We start from the raw sequence: 23851 nt of genomic DNA, 5'->3' as shown, positions 1-23851 counted from the left end.
AGGAGTCTGCTGTTCCATTGGAAAAAGGGTGGTGCACAAGCACTGCGAAAAGGCAAACACAAATATTTAAAAAAAGCCGAAATGAGTGTTCACAACGCACATAGTTTGAGATTCTTCATTGTGGTATTTGAAGATATAGATCACGCAAATCAATTTTTGAAAAGTAGCGGCCAGTGCCTAATCTATCCATGACATCCTCTGGGCATGGCAATGGATTGGTATCAATCTCAGTTTGTGGGTTGACTATAGACTTAAAGTCAACACAGAGGTGAATGCGACCTGAAAGTTGGGGAGCAAAACCAGAGGACTTGACCAATGGATAGCTTGTAAGGGCACAATAGCTCCGCTATCTTGCAATTCATTAAGTTCAGCAGCCACAGTGTTCCGTAATGCAATAGGAACAGTTCTGGCCCAGCAAAAGTTTGGCTGACCATTGTCTTTCATAGTAATATGTGCAACGAAATTATTAGCCTTGCCTAAACCTACAGAAAAGAGTCCAGGGAATTCCTTCAGCAAGCTAGCTACACTGTCTTTAGCATTGAGTGCAGTCACTGACAACACATTGTCCTGAATTTGAAAGCCAAACAAATCAAGGCAAAATATGTTCTCACAATTGCGCAATTGTAGCATAGTGAAAGTTACAGTTCATGTAATGTGCCCAATCTCTCTTCTGACAGCTCTATCAAAAATGTTTGAGAAAGTAATGTATTCAAGAGTATCCTCCCATATTTGTAAAAATAAAGTACTAACAAAATGTCAGTTTGGTTTTCAGAAAGGCTTTTCAACAGAAAATGCTATATACGCTTTCACTGATCAAATATTAAATGCTCTGAATAACCAGACATCACCCATTGGTATTTTTTGTGATCTCTCAAAGGCCTTTGATTGTGTAAATCATGGAATTCTTTTAGATAAGCGAAATCATTATGGTTTGAGTGGGGCAGTGCACAAATGGTTTAATTCATACTTAACTGGAAGAATGCAGAAAGTTGAAATAAGTGGTTCATGTAATGTTAAAACAACAGCTTATTCCTCAAACTGGGGGGCTATCAAGTACGGGGACCCACAGGATTCGGTCTTAGGTCCTTTACTGTTCTTGATAGACATTAATGACTTACCATTCCACATTGATGAAGATGCAAAGTTAGTTCTTTTTGCTGATGATACAAGTGTAGTAATAACATCCAAAAACCAAGAACTAAGTGATGTAATTGTAAATGATGTTTTTCACAAAATTATTAAGTGGTTCTCAGCAAACGGACTCTCTTTAAATTTTGATAAAACACGGTATATACAGTTCCATACAGTAAATGGCACAACTCCAGTAATAAATATAGACTTTGAACAGAAGTCTGTAGCTAAGGTAGAATTTTCAAAATTTTTAGGTGTGTCCATTGATGAGAGGTTAAAGTGGAAGCAACACATTGATGGTCTGCTGAAACGTCTGAGTTCAGCTACGTATGCTATTAGGGTTATTGCAAATTTTGGTGATAAGAATCTCAGTAAATTAGCTTACTATGCCTACTTTCATTCACTGCTTTCGTATGGCATCATATTCTGGGGTAATTCATTATTGAGTAGAAAAGTATTCATTGCTCAAAAACCTGTAATCAGAATAATTGCTGGAGCCCACCCACAGTCATCCTGCAGACATCTATTTAAGGATCTAGGGATCCTCACAGTAACCTCACAGTATATATATTCACTTATGCAATTTTTTTGTTAATAATCCACCTCAGTTCAAAAGTAATAGCAGTGTGCATAACTATAACACCAAGAGAAAGGATGATCTTCACTATGCAGGGTTAAATCTGACTTTGGCACAGAAAGGGGTAAATTATGCTGCCACAAATGTCTTTAGTCACCTACCAAACAGCATCAAAAGCCTGACAGATAGCCAACTAACATATAAAAATAAATTAAAAGAATTTCTAGATGACAACTCCTACTCATTGGCTGAATTTTTAGATATAAATTAAGGGGGGGCAAAAAAAATCTTTTATTAACCTGACACGTTCCACATCATTACGAAGTGTCATGTGCATGATCTATGGAACAAGTATTAATCTAATCTAATCTAATCTGATCGATAAATGGCAGGCAAAATGCATTTTCCAAGAATGGGAATGTCTTGTCCATCATAAGCCGTCAGGTGCATACTATTTTAGACAGGTGTGGGTAGCCTAACAGTTCATATGTGTTACAATTCAACAATGTAACAGGGGCACCCATGTCCAGCTGAAGATGCAAATGAACAAAAAGTTTGTTGGACTGACATAGCACTGAAGAAACTGTTTGCTTGCTAGTTTTGGTAATGCCTGCAGCACCCTTTGAATACACTGCATTGATTACATGGGCCTTGTGACTAGATTTTTGTGAGTGGGCAGAATTCTTATGTTTGTTCCATTGCAAATATATGAATTGAACATGAATTTTCTTGCCACAAGCATGACACTGTGCTTGTCTGGACGGGCAATCTTGGCATTTGTGCTGTGAATTCACTGATGTAGTCATCTGTTTAGAGAAAACTGTTTACACAGCTTGGTGCATGCTTGCTGTTGCTGCCTACTGGGATGGTGATGAGGAAGGGACGACTCAACCTGACAAATTGGTGGCTGCTCAAATTTATCGGCCACTATGGCACCTGAATCATACTGATCTAGAATTTGCACTAGGTGATGGAATGATGGATCTGACTATTTCAGCATCTATTCTCTAAGGTTGACATCAGTTACATTGTACACAATTGCATCACGCAACATAACTTCTGAATATAAAGCACATTTGAATTTGCATTTCCTCATCACACCCAGCAAATCTATTATCCTTTTGCAATAAGTTTGTTCTGACCTTTTCCTGCAATGAAAGAATTGGTACCTAGCTGCTCCCACACCCACTTGTTGGTCATAATAATTCGAGAATCTGCAACCTGATCATAGGAAAGTTCACTTGGAATGTGTGGCGGCCCGGTGTAATGTTAAGCTCTCTCTATACAGCTTAAGCATTTTTGTGAACTTACTTGTTGAAGAATGCTGGTTCTGCTTTCTTGCAGCGCCGATGTCTTAGGCTCACACCGGATGCTTCTCCAAAGATTTCACTGCTAGGAAGGGAAAATTTTCACTCTCTCACTCTCTCTCTTCTTATTTAAAAAATACGCTACTCTTGGAATATCATTCAGTGCACCAGAACATATTTATTTCCACTTTGTACAAAAAAACAACTAAACTTTATGATGTAAGCCCACACATTACCGGGCGCCCAGAATCTGTTAATTACACATTTTTGAACACAATTAATACATAAGCTTTTATCGTGGCTGACTATCCACTTCTAGTCCATATACTCTCAACAGCAGTTCAACGTCTAATAAACAGTCACTATTTCAAGTCTCTCCATTTGTTTTTTAACAATACAATGCTACATTACTCTTTGCAGCTGGCCACAGAGCTTCCGGGCCATATTTGTTTATTCTTGGCAGGTTGCGCTGATAACTTGCCAGCGCTGATGAATTATCTCAATTATCTCCCTTCCAGTTTCGCCTGCACAAACAATAAATGGGTGCAGTATCCCATGCTCATCCTTACGCCCTGCTTTAAAATAACACGTGTTCGAAATGGCTGGAATGCAAGTGTCTCCAGACTTTCGTAAAATTCTGGGGGCACTACAAATTGTGTTAGGGAACAATTTCTGAATGAGGCGAAAGACTGCACTTCCTACCCTCGACAAAAAATAATGTAGTTTCACAGTACCTGATACTTTATGAGCAATGATGTGGGCTTCATACTGTTGCAACGACTTGAGCATTCCTCTTCTGTTTTGTTAAACAGGCAAAAAGGCGGTATGGCACACGGTATGGCTCTCGGAGCTACAGTTGTGGCATGTTGGGCTCGGTTGGCGAGTAACTGCAGTGCTGTGTTTAGAAGGGTTTCAGTCTGCTGCATCTGAAACTGAAACATCTGTGTTAGCTGCATTGCATCTATTGCTTGCAGCTGAGGTGCTTGAGCAGGGAGTGGAAGAGGTGGGTTGCTCATTTTGAAACAGGCAAATGCAATAAACAGACAATGCAAGCAACAAAAATAAGCACACAGGCAAAGAAAATTTCTCCAAACCCACCTGAAAACACTGCATAGAAAAAACCCTATAATAGACACTCTTAAAACATGTTAACACACCCAACAAAGAAAAAACAAAGCAGAATTAAGGTGCCAGCAAAACATAAAAGCCCACGACAAAACAAAATCTCTGGCAGCTGGTTGGCTCTGGTAACAGGCTGTCGCTACGGTATTCATTCACCTCATCACCAGTGTTTTTTTTTCCATCTCATTGCCATTGTTGTGTCTAGGAGCCCTGCATCCTCGATTTGCTAAACAAGCAGTCAAACAACTTGTAGTAATGAGTTTTAGTACAAAAGATAATTACAATACTTAACTTTGATATGTGTCACAAGCAAAGGGTGACATACAAAATAATGTCTTCTCCAGAACAGATAAACAAGTCTGTGCTACATAGGTTCCTAATGAAGTGGCTAACATTGACACTACTATCAAAGTGGGGTGCCACCAGTCGGGCGTGTTGCTTATGTCTTCTTCACCTAGGGGGCCACTGCTGTTGCACTGTCATCCTGAAAGGGAGGTCAGTCAGTGCGTTGTTGGCTGAATTCTTCTCAGATCCTTCTCTTCCCTGTCATTCCCAACTGGCATACCAGTGCTGACTTCACACCGTAACACCTTACTTGCTAGTGCTAGAACAGAATAAGAGAATGAAACTTGATAGGGAAATAAAGTTTCAACCAGCTGGGCCACACAATGCACCAAACTGTGCATCCACCAAAGAGCGGCAGGCTTCATACAGAATCTAATTAGTAATTATTGTCAGTTTTGAAAGGCCTCTGCTCTACAGTGTTTCATAGACCTAGTTCTTTCTTAGTTTTTGAGTATTCGAAATGGTATGCATTTGCAGGAGGCTTACCTGTTGTCCTGAATCATCATTGATAAACATGCATAAACTCCTTTATTTCTGCTGAAATTTTCTTAGATTCTTCTTTAGTTCTGACTAACACTAGTTCACCAATGTGGGGGAAGATTTCTGTCATACCTTCTTTTCCTGTCCAAGGCTCTTTCACCAGAAGTTTGATGTATTGACTGTCCCTTATCCTCTGTTTCATCGAGGATATAGTTCTCTTCTGCACCAGCATATCACACATTATTTTCGAACTCAGTATCATTTTGCAAGTATCCCTTATTTCTTATTACTCTAATAGGAAGTTCCCATGCTTAATTATTACTGCCAACATAATTTCCAATGAAAGGCTGTATAATCACTTGAGAGACTGGTAAAATTAGTACTAAGTGGCTCTGATCAAAGTCAATCTTTCCTAGATATTTCAGTAAAACACCTGTACCAATTAACGTTTTGACACTTAAACCGTGCATGACTAAACAGTGATGCTCTATTATTATGTTGTTCATACCAACTGGTATCAAAGCTTTGTGCTTTACTGGTCTAGAAACTTCTCCTGTGGCATCCATTATTCTTAAATCACTTACTTTCATGGCAGTTAACCCATTCTTATAAGGAACAGAATCAAACAATATTTGGGACAAAGCACTTACATCACTGCCACTATCAAGAAGACAATCCACTGTTACTCCTGAGATGTTAGTTTTTATAATGGGGTGAATTATTCTTACTTGAACAGGTTCCTCTTAAAAGGCTTCTAATAATCCTTTTCAATATGTTTCCAGTTAAACTAATTATGTTCAGCTGCAGGTGTATTTTAACTCAGATTCACAGGGTCATCAGTCTCTACATTCACAGTTGCCTTTTCTAACCATTACACCAAATTTAAATCAAAGCACATGACAACTTCCTCAACTTTTGTTTGCTACAAATCAGCTGAGCTGCTCTCTATCTCTAAGCAACTGTGTCCATGCACAACATTGCTGTCTATAATACTGTTGTCAACTTTTACAGTTTGTGGCAAGTCAATACAGCTAATAGGTTCCTTGACCTCATTATTATTGCTACGTCCTTCATCTAATGACTCCTCCTCTTGAAAACTTTGCAAAACTGACTCTACTTCCTCTACCAAAACTTCAGATTGCCATTATTGTTGAAGATATAAAGATTTACTTCATCTTCATCCTTATCTGATTCAGACCAGTCAATTTGTTCTTCCCTATTGTATATAGCATTTTCTTTTTCCTTCTTGATCCATTTTTCTAATGTGTCCAAAATGCTGTCAGCTTTATAATGAGAGTGGTTTAGCACATCACTGGTACTGTCTGTTCCTATTTTATCATCCCTATTATCAGTTTGCATGTGCTGACTGACTGTAGTCTGTATTTTTGTTGCTGGCTGTGTTACTGTTTCTATCTTGTGAGCACCAGTTCCTTCATAGACAGGACTTAGTTTGCCACATGCAGCCTGTTGTGTTCATTCAATTCAGCATCAGATTGGGTAGCATTCTGCTCTCCATCTTGTCTCAGTGGTACATTGCTTTCATTTCTGCCTTCATCATAATAATTATTGCAAAAGCACAGTGGCTTTCTGCCTCCTCTCCCTCTACCATGGCCTTGACCATGATAATTAGGTATGTATTATGAATGCCCATATTTCTAACATTCATCTTCCCATTGTCATTATTTTTGTTGTTTATATGACTGTTGGAAGATCTATTATTATTCTGCACCTGCTCCTCAACAGCAGCTATTCTTTCCACTCACTCCAGGTACTCAATGAACCTATCCATGTTATCTCTGGGTATGGAGGTGATTCTTTTCTGTCAATCCAATGCCATTTACCTTCTAGTCCCATGACTGTCATTTCCAGTGTAATTTTTTCTGCCATATGTGACAGCCATGAATCCCATCTTCTAGAAAACTCTTCAACTGATTCACGACCTGCAGTAAACTTTGTACCAGTCCAAAGTTGTCTCAAAACTTTGTTTTGTTTGTTGTGTGACCAGTACTCATTAAACAATGCAGTTTTAAATTCAGAAATAGTTTTGCATCTAATCATTACATCAGCTGGCCATCGCAAAGCATCTCCTGACAAATGACTTCTTATGAAAGAAATTTTGCTCACATTCTGTCCATGCATTTGGTAAAACATCCTCAAAATCATTGCAGAACTCTAATGGGTGAATTTGTTTATCTGGATCGAAACATAGAAATTGACAACATCCGATAAAAGCTGTGTCAAACTGAAGCAACAGGCTGTAATGTAGCACTGAAAGAACTTCCAGAGATTACTCTATTTTCTGTATTAGTAATACTAGTATTTAGTTCTTCTACCTGTAGTTCTGCTTCTACTCAATCAGAAAATTTTTTGTTAACATCTTCACGTAATTTCTCACAGTCAGATTTTACTTTCTTAATATCCTTCTGAAAGGCAATTACTTTATTAGTTACTTCCTCATACTGATTAGAGAAAAGTTTGGATTGATTGCTATTCTTTGTGACAACCTCACTTCCATAAGATCATCTACATCTTTGACATCTTTATGAACTTCACCAAGTTTGGTTCTGAAAATACTATGCAATTTAATTAGTTGTTGCCCTACTTTGACTTGCAGAGCACTTTACTTAGAATCAGTTTTGTAATTTAAGCTATACAATTTTGAGGCCATTTCATCCTATAGTTCTTTGCTACTACCCTGTAGTTCTTTACTATTATCCTTTAGTTCTTTACTACTAGATTCAGTCGTACTGTTCAATTTTTTACTAGTATCCTTTAGCTCGTTATGAAGCAATTTAAGTTTAGAAACAATAATTGCATCCAGTTTGATGCCTCTACCTTCCCAATTGGCATTTCCACTCGTTTTAAAGGAGGTTCTAGTATTCCCTGAGTTAGCTGAATTTCAGAAATATTGAACTCTGTTTCATTGTCTGATAACTCTTTCCATTTTTTCTTTTTTGACCTCAACTTCATTTACATCATCATCAAAGATTAGTTGTGACTTTGCAGTAACATTGAATTTTACCTACAGTTCTACTTTTGACAAATCACATTCAGATTTTTGATTTATTACTTTCACAGAACCATCCTTATTAATTTCAATTACTAATTCTGAGGATTCATCGTCAGAGCCTGATTCCATCATAACTTTCACATCATCCCTATCATTTGATTCCATCTTTAATAGCCTGTTATAAACAATTAACAAATCCTTTAAATATTCATGACTTAATTGCTTGACATCGATGAGTGATGCTGGCGTCGTGTACCAGCAAATGCGATGTCACGTGTTGCGATGTAATGCAGGCAGCATCAGTAGCACAAGGGTGGGGGGGTAGCAGGGAGTTGGGCACTGGTGAGCACACACAATAGCTTGCAGGTAACTTGTAGATCCACACAGCTCCATGATAATGCACCATGTTCTTCTAATCTCAGTGCCAATGGTAGCTGCAGTGTAGGGTCGCCTTCTTACCTCCTTCCACCATGTTCAAGGATACTGAGCCTGACCTTCACAATTCAGTTTCCACACTTGTGAGCAAATCTTAACACTGTTGTTGTGCTGATTTTGTCATATTTCACTTCAGCATCACGTTAGTGCCTACAGAGTTCCGTGTTTTGTACTGAACACTTCCACAGTTCAGTTTCTGAGCTTTGGCATCATATGTGGGGTGGTGGGTAAATTATCTTCGTCATCTACAAGAGCATGAAAACTATCGTGGTCAGCCAGAAAACGATGGAGAACATACTGACATAATTTCCAGTCTGCAAGTCCACATTACTCACTGTGCTCACTGAAAAAAATGTTCCTACTTGCTATTTACTCACCGGGATCAGAAACAATGACTATAAATAAAAGTTATAAATTTTAACTGATAGATATATTCAGTAAAAGTTCACATGCACAAAATATGATAATATTCATGATGATAATAATAATACTAATGTCCCTATCAGAAACAGCATATTAATTGTTCAGAGGTGACCTCTATGGAAAGTTCCTGGTAAAGTGGTCTGTTGCTGTGGCCTCTAATCACCAAAAGTTAATTGCTCAACTTAAAAGTGGAAAACAGTCTTGCCACTCCCCATGGAGTTTCTCTGACATTACAGGTGGCACATGAACAGTTACTTGTGTGAAATCTAAGCGATCTGGGCTGATGTACAGTTCTCACAAATTCACTTCCTACTTTTATCAAAAATGCTTTTGGTAACTGACCAACTGTGACATCATTCAAGGCACAGTGCAAGCAGGCATTTAACTCATACAGTCAGATTGATATCTCTTTGTGAAATGTCTCCACTTTACTGCCTCTATGGCCATATTTATATATAGGTGCAGCGACTGTCAAATGGAATATCTACTATCATCCTCTCTAGGCACAGGTTGCAGCATCTAAATGGCCCCTTTCTCAGACACATATTGATTAATATCTCTGTTGTTTAATAATTTACAATTTTCCTAATTGTTATACGAGTTAAATTTGCTTTAGTTTCTGAAAAAGTTTTAGCTCAATTGCATGTAAACTTTTCAAGCTAAAGTTTTTATAATGGAACTGGCAGTAGAACATGACCTCTGAACTGCCTCTTTAAGAGTCCTTGTATTCACAGTTATTTATAATAAATTCTTGAAACTTGGTGCAGCAGTATTATAGCATTATTGCAATCAAGTGCTGTAAGTAGCACAAATTGTGTAAAATATATTCATTAGGTCACTCTCTGAGATTTCACAATGTTAACGTTAATATACTGAAGCATACACTCACATAATTTGGAAAAGTAATTTTAATTTTTAATTTCACTCTTAGATTATGGTGCAATCCTCTATCTGTTAAGCACAGGCACCTTGTGATGATGTGGTGCTGGTAGTAGTGAACTGTGGTAAGTCCCGGCACACATTGGAAATCTCACTTAGTAGTACCTTGTCTATCTAAAGCACCCAGAATAATAAAAAAGGAGCAAGCAGCAGCTGCGGGATCATTCATATATAATGAGACAGTATGTATTTATATATTCATGCTCTGTGGTTTATGAAGTTCTTTTGAATATCCCTACAGTTTAAATTTGGAAAACTGCTTTTAAGCATTCTGTGACATGTCTGATATGCAACTTGAAACATTGATTATTATTCAGTGAGAGCATAGTAGATCACATTGTCAAAGAATATAGTGGAGTAGCCCCCTTCCCCCCCCCCCCCCTCTCTCTTTCACCTTTCTTCATCTGATTCCACACAGTATTGTGATTCATAGTGATACCTTAATCTGTCTGATTCAACTAACTGTTTAATAAGAATGCTTTGTGGAATGCTAACTTGAGAAGTTGTTCTTGGATGGCAAAAAAGGACATAGAACTAATGTAAGCTTTAGTTATATGATTTATTCATATGGAGAAATACCTTGGTTATACACAGTCCAAAGGCATTATCACCATGTTGTGCATTTCCTCTGTATTTTCCTGAGTTACTACAAATTTTGTCTGTTCATGAATGGAACATTTTTACATCACCAATAGTAACTCACAATTCACTTGATCTTTACTTCCTACATGATTTTTTAAGTTTCTCTTATACCAGAAATGCTTATCAAGATGATGGAATGATGTGCCTCACAACAACGGAGAAATTACAAATTTTTGCATATAAAATGAATTTATTACTTATCTAATCAAATAATGGTAACTCTATCTTTTCTTTTTGCTGAGTATGTATACGTTACATCCTACAGCTTCAAGGTCATTAACCAAACTCTTAGGCACATTTTAACCTCCTAACTGCTTTTCCTCTTCACTCAAAGACTATTTTTCTCTCCACCTTTTCTCTCCTTTTTTCACCCCTCTCCTTCCTAGGATAAGTATTGTCTGTGTGTAACACTTACTGTATTGTAAATTAATAGTGTATGTTCAGGAATTACTTTTATGTGCTACATAAAAATATGAATGCCAACATTGCAAAATGATAGTGTCTGAGCCAATGTAAGGGGAATCCCAAAGAGTGAAACTCTGACCAGTGTAAATAAATAAATAAATGAGTAAGCGAACTAATAAAAGAAATAAACTTTTTATATATGTTTGTATAATCAAGGAGGAGAAGGTCTCAGATCTGTTGTAGCATAGCAAGTTGAAAGACCTGTTTGACAAGTCAGAAGATGTTCAAGCAAGTAAAAATGCTTAACTAGCAACTTGAGAATTTCTAACATCTGCACATGTGCATTCAAGGAATCATCATATTTCACTAAGGCAGCTTGAATGCACATATGCTTTCAGGATTACTAATTGCATATCCCTTGTGCTGAGACTGTTGCTGTAAGAGTAGAGCGATACTCATTGACAACACAGTCATCAAGCAGTGTACTGCTTCAGTCTATGAAAGCAGGAAATATAAGTTACTCAGAAGGGAAGTACAAAAGATGAAGTTAATTTTTTGTACCTTCCTCTCACTGCCTATATCCTTCTCTTCTTGCCCACTCCATCTGACACAACTCCTCGCACTAGTCTATCTTCAGAATTGCAGTCATGGCATATTCTACCTCAAAAAAGGATTTGTCTGAGAGCTTGTGCAGTTTTTTATGTGCCTGTCGATGACTCAATGCCACTACTGTTTGTTGAGCTGTTACCCTTACTCCTAAATTATTTATGTTTAACCATAATATGTTTCTACTCTTACCTTCTTTCTTGTTTTTCCCTTCCTCCAGCACAATTCTTGTTTGGATTTCCACTCCATGTTAAAGACTGGATGCTTGTTTTCATTTAATATAATATTATAAAGGAGTACACCCAATATGACTGTGATACTGCTTATATTTTATGTATATAATATTTTAATGTGGTGTAGCTTCTGTGGATGAATAAAACACATTCTCACAATTTTCTGGCAGGGGCTGATAATCATGTTTCATTGCAGGCATATAGATGGATAATTGATTCACGTGATGAATACATTGAACACCGACTGAGAAGACTTAATGATAGTTATTCTGTTTTTCGATGTCACACGATCATGAACTGTACTGTTGCATGCCCTAAGGTAAGCATATATTTTAGTAAAACTACCACTGTGATCCACACTGTTTATATATGTGATATGTACATTTGTACTCCACAAGTCATCTTACAATGTTGGAGAAGGGTGCATAGTTTACCAGCATAACTATCCCCCATTCTATTCTATTCATGGATGATATACAAGTAGAAAGACAGGCAATACCTCTGTGTGTGAGCCTGAATTCTTTAATGTTAGTTGGTTCATTGATTGGCGGAAGAGGGGGGGGGGGGGGAGAGAAAATAAACAGTGAGGTCATCATCAGTCTCATGATCTGTGGTGGCAGAAACCAAGGGAGGAAGAGCACAAACAGCCAATCCAATCAAGGGGTAAGGAAAAAGGGCAAACAGTGAGTAAAAGGTACAGGGGAAAGACAAAGGGAAACAAAATGGCACAAAAGACGAGGCAAACTATAGGGAAAAGGGGGCAGAACCTGGCGAGTATGAAGGCAAGGCTAAGGTGTCCACAACCAATGCAAACACTTACCAAGGGATTCCAGTTCCAGATGGAAATTCAGGTACTTAAACCTGGGAGGACAAACCACTTTCATATAGAAAACGGAGGACAGGAGTAACAGGAGTAACCATGTGAGAGTCGTCTGCTGACACCTGGGACAAGAAAGGTGGGATGGTGTACTTAGCAGGGCCAAAAGGTGGGGGCAGTCTAGAAATCTATGTCACTTTGAATGGGCCCCGTAACTACAAAAGGGGGGGGGGGGGTGGCACATTGCAGAATAAAAAACCATGAGTCAACACAGTATGGCCAATGAAAAGATTCCCACAAGGAGAGATGGAAGGAAGAACACCATGTGATGGGAGTCTCCTTGATTGTATGAAGTTTATTAGACAAGGGGATACCTCCTCAAGAAAAGGGATTGGACACAAAGCTGCAAATCTGTCCCTGGAGGGGTCATTGAGAACAGGGGGCTAGTTGGCTGCTGCCCCCCTTCCCCCCACTCTCCCTCCCTCCCATCCGTCCCCCCACCCTGCTCCCAGGCAGGTGATCAGCAAGTTCATCACCCGGGATACCCACATTGCCAGCAACCCAAAGTGTGTCAACAAAACAAGCAGCATTGCCAAGATCGGTGAAAAGGTCATGGATAGCCGATGCCAAGGGATGATGGGAAAAACACTGAGCTATAGCCTGAAGGCCACTCATTGAGTCCATGCATAACAAAACTTGAGTGAAGGAGAACTGTTTACTAAAGTGGATGGTCCAATAGATGGTCATCAGTTTCGTGGTAAACACCCCACATGTGGCAGGCAAGAGATGGTGTTCTGTCCTAACAGAAGATGTGAAAGGTGTAAAAATCAGTAGCATCCTGAAGCTGCCATAAGAGTGGGCAGAACGTACAATGGAACACAATTGGAGCAATGGAGCCTTTCGAACCCTGGAATCGATCCATCTGAATCTGGGGTCAAGGAACTAACCAGGAGGGTGGGGGTCAGGAGAGAATGTTGGGGGGAGGACAATGAGGGGAGATGGAAACTGCAGCAGAGAAAAGCAAGGTGGAGCCCAGCCAGTAAACTCACCCTGTGGTGGGCAGCAAGTGGACAATGTCCCGAAGGCACCAAAAGAATAGAACTAGAGGGGTGACGAAGGGAAGAGCGGATTGTGGTGGCATAGGAAACCAGGAGCTGGGACTACTGAACCGATAGGGGAGGGATCCCAGCATCAGCTGGAAGACTGTCAACAGGGCTAGTGCTAATGGCACTGGTGATTAAACAGATAACATGATGGTGAACAGGGTCCAAGAGGAGCAGCATGGAAGGGGCATCTGATCCATAAACTTGACAGCTATAGCCCACATGAAATGGAACTAATTCCCAATAAAGATGGAGAAGAGTTGAATGATCTGTGCCCCAAGAGGTGTGGGTAAGGAAGTGAAGGACATTAAGCATTAAGTTCATGAAAAAAAAGACCCAAGAAACGGAACTGGGGGAACTTGGTCAGGTGACAGGCATTGTATTATAGTGACAGAAATGCACCACCCTCGACTTAAGAGGATATAATTGAAAATTGTGTGTGTGTGTGTCCACGTGGAAGTGCACTGGATGGCACCAAGTGGGAGCTAGCCCAAATACAAAAATTGTCCACATACAAAGCAGGAGTGACTAATGGTCTGGCAGAGGCTGCAAGTCCATTAATAGCAATGAGAAAAAGGAAACGTAATACGGAGCCCTGCGGAGCACCATTTTCCTAGGCCTGCAGAGAGCTGAGAACTGTGCTAGCGCAAACTCTGAACTACCAGTGGGGTTGGAACTGGTAAGTAAAAATCAGGAGGGGGGTCCCCGAAGATCCCACTCAATGGAGTGTAGTAGGATGTGATGGCACCAAGCTGTGTCGTAAGCTTTATGGAGATCAAAGAACACTGTGACTAGATGGCAGCACTGAGAAGAGGCCTGCCGAACTGTGGTTTCCATTTGAAGCTGATGATTGATCAGAGACAATCCATCCTGAAAGCCACAGTGGTAAGGAGATAAAAGGTTCCAAGATTCGAGGACCCAAGTGAGCTGACTAGCCACCATCTGTTCAAATAACTTGCAGGTGAGATTGGTCAGACTCATTGGCCAAACTAACAAGGGATGATGGATCCTTGCTGGGCTTAAGGACAGAAACCACAATACTGTCCCTCCACCAAGAGAGGAAAATGCTTTGCAGCCAAATATGGTTAAATATCTGGAAGAGATATTATTGCTGTGGAGGATTAAGGTGTTGGAGCAATTTTTTATCGATGGAATCAGGGCGAGGGGCTGAATCATGGGAAGAAGAGAGGGTCAGAAGTAGTTCCCATTCAGTCAGAGGTTGACATAGGATGATGCCTGACAAGGAGTAAAACATAAGTTGGAAGCTTCAGCCCCCTGTTTCTGGAGGAGCAAGTGTATGGGTAGGAGACTGACGCCAATTCTGTTGCAAAATGGGTCACAAGGAGTTCTGCAAGAACTGGTGGATCTGTACGAAGGCCACCTGGAAGGGCAAGGCCCAGAATGGAAGACTGCTGCTGACAACCTTGGAGGATGTGGTGTGTAGCCCACACCTGTGACAAAGGACAGAAGAACATAGGGAGGAGACAAAGCATTCCAAACACACTCAGTTGCTCTGTTTGATTAAGTAATGGGCTTTGGCTTGAAGACATTTAAAGGTAATAAGACCAGTGAAGGACAGGTGCTTCTTAACATGCTACAAAGCTTGTCAGTGATCTTGGATGGCAGTGGTAATAGCTATGCCCCACCACAGAACTGACCGGCGGTTAACAGAGCCTGTTGGCCGTGGAATGGCAATGCTGGTGGCGTGAATTATCTTATCAGACAGATCACAAATGGCTTCATCAATACAACCTGCCAAGTAAGGTTTAAAGACAACCTTGGAGATATATAGAAGCCAATCAGCATGACAGAAAGTCCAGTAGGGGTTACCTGACCATCATTAGGTGGGCAGGGAACAAGAGAATCAGCAGGGAGTGGTCACTATCTCAGAGGCCATCATGTGGTGACCAGTTTAAGGAAGGAAAAAGAGGAGGGAAAGTGAGCGAAAGATCAACGGCAAGAAAAAATACCATTTGTGGCACTAAAATGAGTAGGGGAACCATCATCAAGAAGGCACAGGTTGTGGTCTGCAGGAAACTGGTCATTGAGGAGCCTGCAACTAGACAAAAAAGCACTGACCCCTAAAGGGTGCTGGACATTGAAATCCCCAAGAAGGGGGAAGGGGGATGGGAGCTGCTGAAGGAAGGGTAGTTATGGCAGCGGGTGTAGGTGGCCTGTCAGGAGGGGGATAGAGATTGCAAACCATAACCGCAGAGTGAAAGTGGACCTGGATGGCAGATGCTTCCAATGTGATATGAAGGGGGATCCATGTACTAACAATTTCTGTAAGACCAACATGCAAACACCACCAGAAGCCCTCAGATGGCTGACCTGGTTCTGATAGAATGCATGGAATGCATGAAAGGTCAGTAACTGGGCATTGAAAATGAAATTCCTGGAGAATGACACAGATTGCTGAGTAAAAGGAAATGAGTGGCTGCAACTCCATGAAGTGACGGTAGTATCCACTATAGTTCCGTTGAATAAGCATGATATGGGGATCCAAATGGGAGGCAAACAAGTTGGAGCCAATCACATCACTGAGTCACCATCTGTCACAAATGAGGAGGGGGTGACAGCCATAAATAAGAGGTTAGACACAAGGGGCACATGGTCTGTGGATCCCACAGCTTGAGTTGTGGCAGCAGACCTCTGGCCTTGTTGATGCCAGAGAAATGAGGGGCTTGGTCCTGGGAGGAATCTCCATCAGTGGCACCAATGAAGGGAGGAGGAGAGGGGGCAGGACTGGGGCAAGGAGGAGAGGGGAGGGGGAATTGACATAACAGAGGCAAAGTTAGATGTCATCGACACAGGGTGAAGATGGTGATATTTCTGATGAGCCACAGTGTAGGATGAACGATGAAGGGACTTGTACTCCTGTATCTTCTCTTCTGTTCCTTCTTATAAACCAGGCAACCTGGTGAGCTAGGAGAGTGATGGTTGTGACAGTTAACACACATGGACAATAGAGGGTCCTCCATGCAGTGGGAAGGCATATGCCAGAAATGCAAACACTGAAAATAGCTCATGGGTGTGAGACATACAGCTTCACATCACACCAGTAAACCATAATGTTGACCTTCTCCAGGAGCGTATCTCCCTCAAATTCCAGAGTAAAGGCAGTGGTATCAATGGAGTTGTCCTTACAACTTTTCTGAACATGCCAAACAGAATGAAGGCCACTTAGTTCCAGATTGGCCTGTAGTTGCTCATCAGTTTGAAGAATGGGATCCCATATGAAACATGACTCCCTGAACCATATTCAAAGACTGATAACAAGTAATGGACACCAGAATGTCGCCAAGATGGTTGCAAGCATGAAAGGCTGCAGATTGGGCAGCAGAAGAAGTTTTTATCAACAGTGAACCCAAATGTATTTCACTGAGAGACTCCATGTCACCAAACTTGTGTTCGATATTTTCCACAAAAAATAACAGCTTGGTGGCGGTGAAAATATCCCCATCAATCCTAGTGTAGACAGGGTAGCAGAGAATGTGTATCGTACCAAGCCAGTGAGCCTGGCCTTATTCACAGGGTGTAGCCAGGAAGGGAGGGCTGCAGGGTCATAAGAAGCAGCATTAAATAATTCATTGCCAATCAAAGAGATGGCCGTAAAAGAGCAGCCTGTTTTCTGGAGTTTTATGGATTTAATATGAAAAGAATCAACCCTGATACGACCCACTCCGATCAGGGGCTTTCCCTGTGGGTGCAACCCAGCCACAACAAGGGCTGCCTGGCACAGTGACCATTGCTGGGAGTTCCGATGCTCGATAATGACAAGCAATTGCTCCTAGGCATACACATGGAGGCAACAGCTCAGGTATCAGAAGTGTGACCCCAGTGTTGTCAGGGGGCTTAGCCAGTTGGGTACACAACAGCTCCACCACACAGGCTGGCTACATGTAGTGGTGGCCTAGTGGGTGGGATGGGGCTACGGTGGGGAAGGCAGAGGGGTAGGAGGAAAGAGAGGGATCAGCATAGATCCTGGGAAGGGAGTTCTTCCCCAGATAGCTCACACTACATAGAGAAAATTGATAAGTGGAGCTCAGACTCCAGAGGGGGACCAAAAATTTCAAAACAGCAAGGGGAAAGAACTGGAGGGCATACAAGAAAATAGGTGGATAGTCAAGTCGACATAAGTAAGAATACCAAGAGATAGGAAGGAGGGGCAGAGGGGAAGGATTGAGGACAGGAAGGGATGGGCACAGGGGAAGACACACAGTCCAGGAGGGAAGAATGGGCTGCAATATCTTGGGGTTCCATGTGTGCCACACCCCACAAACTCAAGAAAAAGCTGTGAGCCCCCTGGGGGCTCTGAAATTACTGTTATAGTCATTGTGCAAGATGTATCAAGAAGAAAGTAATATATTTCTTGACTCATTTTGGAATATGGGGATCTTTGCATTTAGGTAAAAAGGCACTCAGCAATGCTCCTTCATTAATCTAATCTGGTAAGCATCCCAGACTAACGGGCAGTACTCAAGAATTGGTTGATTGCAGGTTTTGTAAGCAAAATCTTTTATGTATAATCTTTTTGGTGTGAATCACACTTTGTTAATATTCTTTCAATAAATCTGAATTCAGTTTTTTCCTTCCCCACATCAGTATTTACATTGTCATCCCACTTTAAATGGCTCAGAAAAGGAATTCCTAGATACTTGAGGGTTATGCATGATTACCAACCACAGTTGAAAAATGTGAGTTATTTTCATCCATATGCATGTGTTGTATTGTATTGCATTTATTTATGTTATCTATGGGTATGCACATGTGTCTCATATTTAGAGAGGTACACTAGTTTGCTTCTGATAATTATGTCTGTTTATATATTTTTATGTATGTATTTGTTCTAACAGTGTAATTAATTTCTGTGAGTTTTCCAAGCCTTTTTATGCCAATAATAGCTTCATTTCATTGGCAAAGACTGATGATATACATGGAAAAATCTCTTAGCAAGAAAGGAGGTTTATTGGAGATCTGCACATCCTGTGTTGTGTTTGGTGAAATAATCTTTCTGGGGGAAAATATATTAAGAAAACAATGTAATCATATTTCCTCAAAAATTGCCAATAAAAGTACAAGAGCACAAGGTACAATTATTGTTGTTGCACATCATAAGCCAAAACTTATTCAGGGAGAACATCAGCAGTATATTATAAGTACTATGACAACCTTCTTTTCTTTTTTTCCCAATACAGGTGTGCAGTCTCTATTCTTGTGCTGAAAACAGCAGCTGTCCACACTATCTTGTGCAAGTCTCTTCCTCTCCACATAACTACTGCAACCTACATTCACTTGAACCAGCTTACTATATTGAGGTATTTTCTACCAAGGATGAAACTGCACAACAACTGGCCAAAGGAGATTAAAGAAATTGCTGAAAGGGAGTTAAAAAGTACTTGTTAAACAATACGTTCTATAAATTGGAGTATTACTTATGTATCACAGAGTAGGTGTTTGGTAAAAAATGTAACACAAAAAAACAGTTCAGTCACATGCATTACTGAACATTGGTGTAGAGGAACTGAAATAACATTAATAAATTTAAACTCATATATACTAGCATGTCATTATAGTAGAACCACCATTAGAGGTGGTGGATCATGTATATATGTTAAGCAAGGAATTGCCTATAAAATTAGAAATGATATTAATTCTGTAAGTGAGGAAAAACACATAGAAATATCAGCCATAGAGATAAGCAAGACAGATGAGGCACAAAGGTTAACTATAATATGTATTTGCCGTTCATTCAGTGGTGATATAGATACTTTCACTGCAAAACTAATCCATATTGTAGACATGGCTTTGAATCCTAAAGGGAAGCTTCTCATTTGTGGAGACTTAAATATAAACACACAAAACCCAGATAGATTCTGTAACTCATTCTTGAATATATTGTGCTGTTATAAGTTATCACCATTAGTTAACAGAGCCACGAGGATAGCCAAAAACTCATCATCAACAATTGATCACATAATCACAGACATAGATAAAGAAAGTTGTGAAATTATTGTAGATAACCTTGGCCTTTCTGATCACTCCTGTCAAATCCTAAAATTAAACATAAATATAGACAATACAACTAAAACATACACATACAGAAGGGTTTTCTCCAAACCAAACAGATCAGAATTTGCCAAGCAAATAAACAGTATAACTTGGGAAGAAGTGTATGCTGAAACTAGTGTAAATAAGAAATGTTCTAAATTCATGTCACTATTTAAACTCAGATTTGATGAAGCATTCCCAGAGGTGCAAACTGCAGTACACTCACACAAAAGAAATACCTGGGTGACCAAAGGAATAAGGAAATCCTCTGCAAAACTCAAACAACTGAACAGGTTAAAAAACTACCATAGTGATCCTGGTTTCCTAAACTACTACCACACATACAAAAGAATATACAGAAGAGTATTACGAGATGCAAAAAAAAGCCCACAATGACAGTATTACAGAAAAGGCAGAAAATAAAATTAAAGCAGCCTGGACTGTTACCAAACAGGAAACAAACAGTAATAAATTAAAAACAGTAAACATTTGAATTAAACATAATGGTGCTATTACACATAACCCAAATACACTAGTAAATACTATAAATGAGTACTTCAGCAGTGTTGCTACCAAGCTACAGTAAAAGTTTGGCAGAAAACAGCCTGAACAAAAATTGAACTATATGGATAACTCAATGTTACTGTTACCGACTTCTATAGAAGAAGTAAGAATGGTTGTGAAGAATCTAAAGAATAAAACATCAGCAGGTTTAGATGAAGTGCCAGTGTGCTTACTGAAGGACTGCATAGACAGCATACAACATCCTTTGGCACACATCATAAATGAATCTTTCACTGCAGGCTGCTTCCCAGAATACTTAAAATGTGCAAAAGTCCTGCCTCTATTTAAGAAAGGCGATCCAGAAAATATAGAAAACTATAGGCCCATCTCATTACTCTCATCCTTTTCCAAGGTAATGGAAAATATAATGAAAAAGAGACTAATGGATTTCCTAAACAAGTACAACCTACTATGTAAAGAACAGTTTGGTTTCAGGCCAGGAAGAAGCACAGGTTCAGCAGTAGCTCACTTCACAAATTTTGTCTTAGAAGCACTTGACGAAGGTGAACATGTAACAGGCATATTCCTTGACTTTAGCAAAGCATTTGACATGGTAGACCACAAAATACTACTAAACAAAATGGAGGCACTAGGAATAAGGGGAACAGTAAATAATTGGTTTCAATCGTACTTGGAAAATATGGTACAGTGTGTAGAGATCTCACAAACGAAGTTCAGCAGATTGACAAAACACATTTCCAAACCAGAACATATTAACATAGGAGACCCTCAGGGAAGTGTGCTAGGGCCAATACTCTTCCTAATATATATCAATGATTTTCCCCAGAGTGTCAAATACGGGGAAGCAATACTATTTGCAGATGATAGCAGCATCCTTATCAGTGATGAGTCACCAGACAAATTGAGAGACAAAGCTGAAGAAACTCTCGATCATGTATGCAAGTGGGTAGTAAGCAACAAATTAACCCTCAATATTAAAAAAACAAACAGTATTAAATTCCACATAAATAAAAAACATAATAGCATAGGCCTAAAAGTTAAAGATGAACTTATACTGTGTCACAAACACAAAATTCCTAGGAATGCATGTTGACTCACAGCTTAACTGAACTGACCATACTGCAGCACTAGAAAAGAAAATTGCTACTGCTTGCTATGCACTCCGGATAATTATGTCAGTATGTAATAGTTCATGTGCTAAGACTACATACTTTGCATATGTGCATTCAATAATTAGTTATGGCATAACCTTCTGGGGTACAAATGTGCAGAACATACAAGCAATTTTCAAGCTGCAAAAGAGGGCTGTACAAATAATAACAAAAAGCAGCAAGAGAGCTCACTGTACTGATTTATTCAAAACCATGGGAATCTTGACAGTACCATGTGAATACATCTTTCAGATTGTGATATATATAAAAAAACACATTGACCAGTACACACAAAACAGATCTATACACCAACACTAGACTAGATCCTGCCACCAGTTGCATCTCATATGAAAAAACAAAACAAAAACCCAAAATAGTTTATTATTTAATGGAATAAAAATATACAGTATAATAGACTTCCAGAGGAGATCAAAGCTGAAACTGGAATACATGCCTTTAGGAAAGCTGCAAAAAGTTATTTAGCAGATAAATGTTACTATACTGTCAAAGAATACTGTAAATGATATGTGTTCACCCCAATTCATGCAAGAGTACCTTTGTAAATTTATATTTATCTGTAATTAAGATTGGTGTGTATTTGTTTTGTGTAATCCATGCAAGAATACATTTGTAAATTTATATTTATTTGTAACTAAGATTGGTGTGTATGTGTTTTGTGTACAAACGATTAAGTTGCACCATAGAAATATGTACTACCAGAAGTACTATTATGTATATACTCATTCCATGTATACAGTTGACGACATCCATACAACACAAGTTGTCTACGGATGAATAAATAAATAAATAAATAAAAAATAATAATAGTGATAAAACATTTATCATTCCATTCCCCATAAAATTTTCATACCATATTTTTCTTTCTTTTTCTCTCTTCTGATAAACTTTCTCCCAGAGCTCAACACCTCACTTGTTGTTGAGGGATGCTGAATCAGTTTTTCAGGCCAGAAAATGGGAGGTTGTGGTACACAAAATGAACCTGATGTCAGCTGGTAGGGTGTGTGTAGTGTTGCGAAACAATGTGTGTATTACATTGTTGTGTCAGGTATGAATGAACAGTAAAGCATTAGCCTTTCCCAATATCGAACAATATTGTACACTAGGGACAAACCAAAAAAGGTAGCACTGTTTTAAACAGAGTGGCTTCGTATTCAGGAGGGTCGAGGCTCCAATCTCCATCCAGCCATCCTGATTTAGATATTCCATGGTTTCCATAAATTACTTCAGCCAACGATGGGATGGTTCCTACTATAAGATGACAGCTGACTACCTGTCCCATCCTTGTCATACTAGACATGGAAGTATATCTAAAAAGAAAGATGATGAGACTTACCAAACAAAAGGAAAGACGAGGCAACCGTTGGTTGCGAAAGCTAGAATTTTGTGTGTATGTTTGTGTTTGTTTGTGTGCCTATCGACCTGCCAGCGCTTTTGTTTGGTAAGTCTCATCATCTTTCTTTTTAGATATATAGACATGGAAGTACATAGATGTATATAAATGTGAATTATTTTTGTTGTTCTTAAATTGTAATGCAAAGACATGCCCAATACCTTGTAAAAGAAGTCTACAGGTGAATAAAACCACCACCACCACCACTACTACTACTACTACTACTACTACTACTACCCTACAATTTTTCTCTATTATTTAATTCAGTACCTCTTCATTGTTTAATTGATCTGTCCATATAATCTTTTTTGTTCTTCTGTAGCACTGAATTTCAAAAACTTCTGTTCTCATTTTGTGTGAACTGTTTATTGTAAGTGTTTCACTTCCTTACAAATACCTTCACAAACGACTCCCTAACAATTCACTTTATACTGAGTATTAATATATTTCCCTTTTACAGAAAAGATTTTCTTGTTATTACTACTCTGCATAGCAATGATTGTATGCCTTGTCTGGAAATATATTATGATTCATTCTGTTCAAGTTATTGATTTCAACTGTAAAAATGAATTGTAGAGCAGTTTGCATCATATTTAGGCTGCTAATATTGCTATATTATTCATGAGTGTTAAAATTCATTTTAGTGAGGAAAAAATAGAATTCTAGCCCTAACTGATGTAAGGGAATTTTCAGTTTTATTGTCCATCTAAATCATATATCTCTTTGTTAGACATGTCTAAGGAATTTTTGGTATTTGCACAGCACCTGAATCCTGGCAAAGCAATAGCTGAAATCAAAAAACTTCTAGTTGGACTCAGCAAGAAGGAGGAAGCAGATATGCCCCCAGCAAAACTGCGTAAGGAGTAAACCAGCATTGATATTTCAGCTCTTCAATATAGAAGAAATGCTGTGTATTATTGCTTTGTGTAAATAAATATAGAATGAGAATACATGATTTCACATTTAAGATAGGTATTGTACTACAGACTGCTTGAAAATATTGTTTAATACAGCACTTTGGTATTTCCTACAGTATATGAAAGTGACTTCTCATCCAGCCATTTGTTGTGGGAGAGATTTTGGAGTTGTAGGCAAAATTTGATTTCAACAAATCATTTTGAATTAACTGATGCAACAT

The 23851-nt window shown here is 39.2% G+C and overlaps 1 protein-coding gene across 1 annotated transcript in view; it reads left to right on the top strand.

Moving 5' to 3' along the window:
* The window catches only part of LOC126092837 (succinate dehydrogenase [ubiquinone] iron-sulfur subunit, mitochondrial-like), a 116946-nt gene extending 93366 nt beyond the window's left edge, over nucleotides 1-23580 (top strand). The window contains exons 4-5 of the mRNA XM_049908567.1: nucleotides 11852-11974; nucleotides 23476-23580. Of these exons, the coding sequence (XP_049764524.1) occupies nucleotides 11852-11974; nucleotides 23476-23580 (228 nt within the window). The remainder of the gene's footprint in view (nucleotides 1-11851; nucleotides 11975-23475) is intronic.
* The last annotated feature ends 271 nt before the right edge of the window (nucleotides 23581-23851 follow it).

Source organism: Schistocerca cancellata, chromosome 7 (genome assembly GCF_023864275.1).
Source record: "Schistocerca cancellata isolate TAMUIC-IGC-003103 chromosome 7, iqSchCanc2.1, whole genome shotgun sequence".
Classification (NCBI taxonomy): Eukaryota; Metazoa; Arthropoda; class Insecta; order Orthoptera; family Acrididae; genus Schistocerca; species Schistocerca cancellata.
Note: the sequence above shows the minus strand (reverse complement) of the source record. Positions and strands in the feature narration are given on the sequence as shown.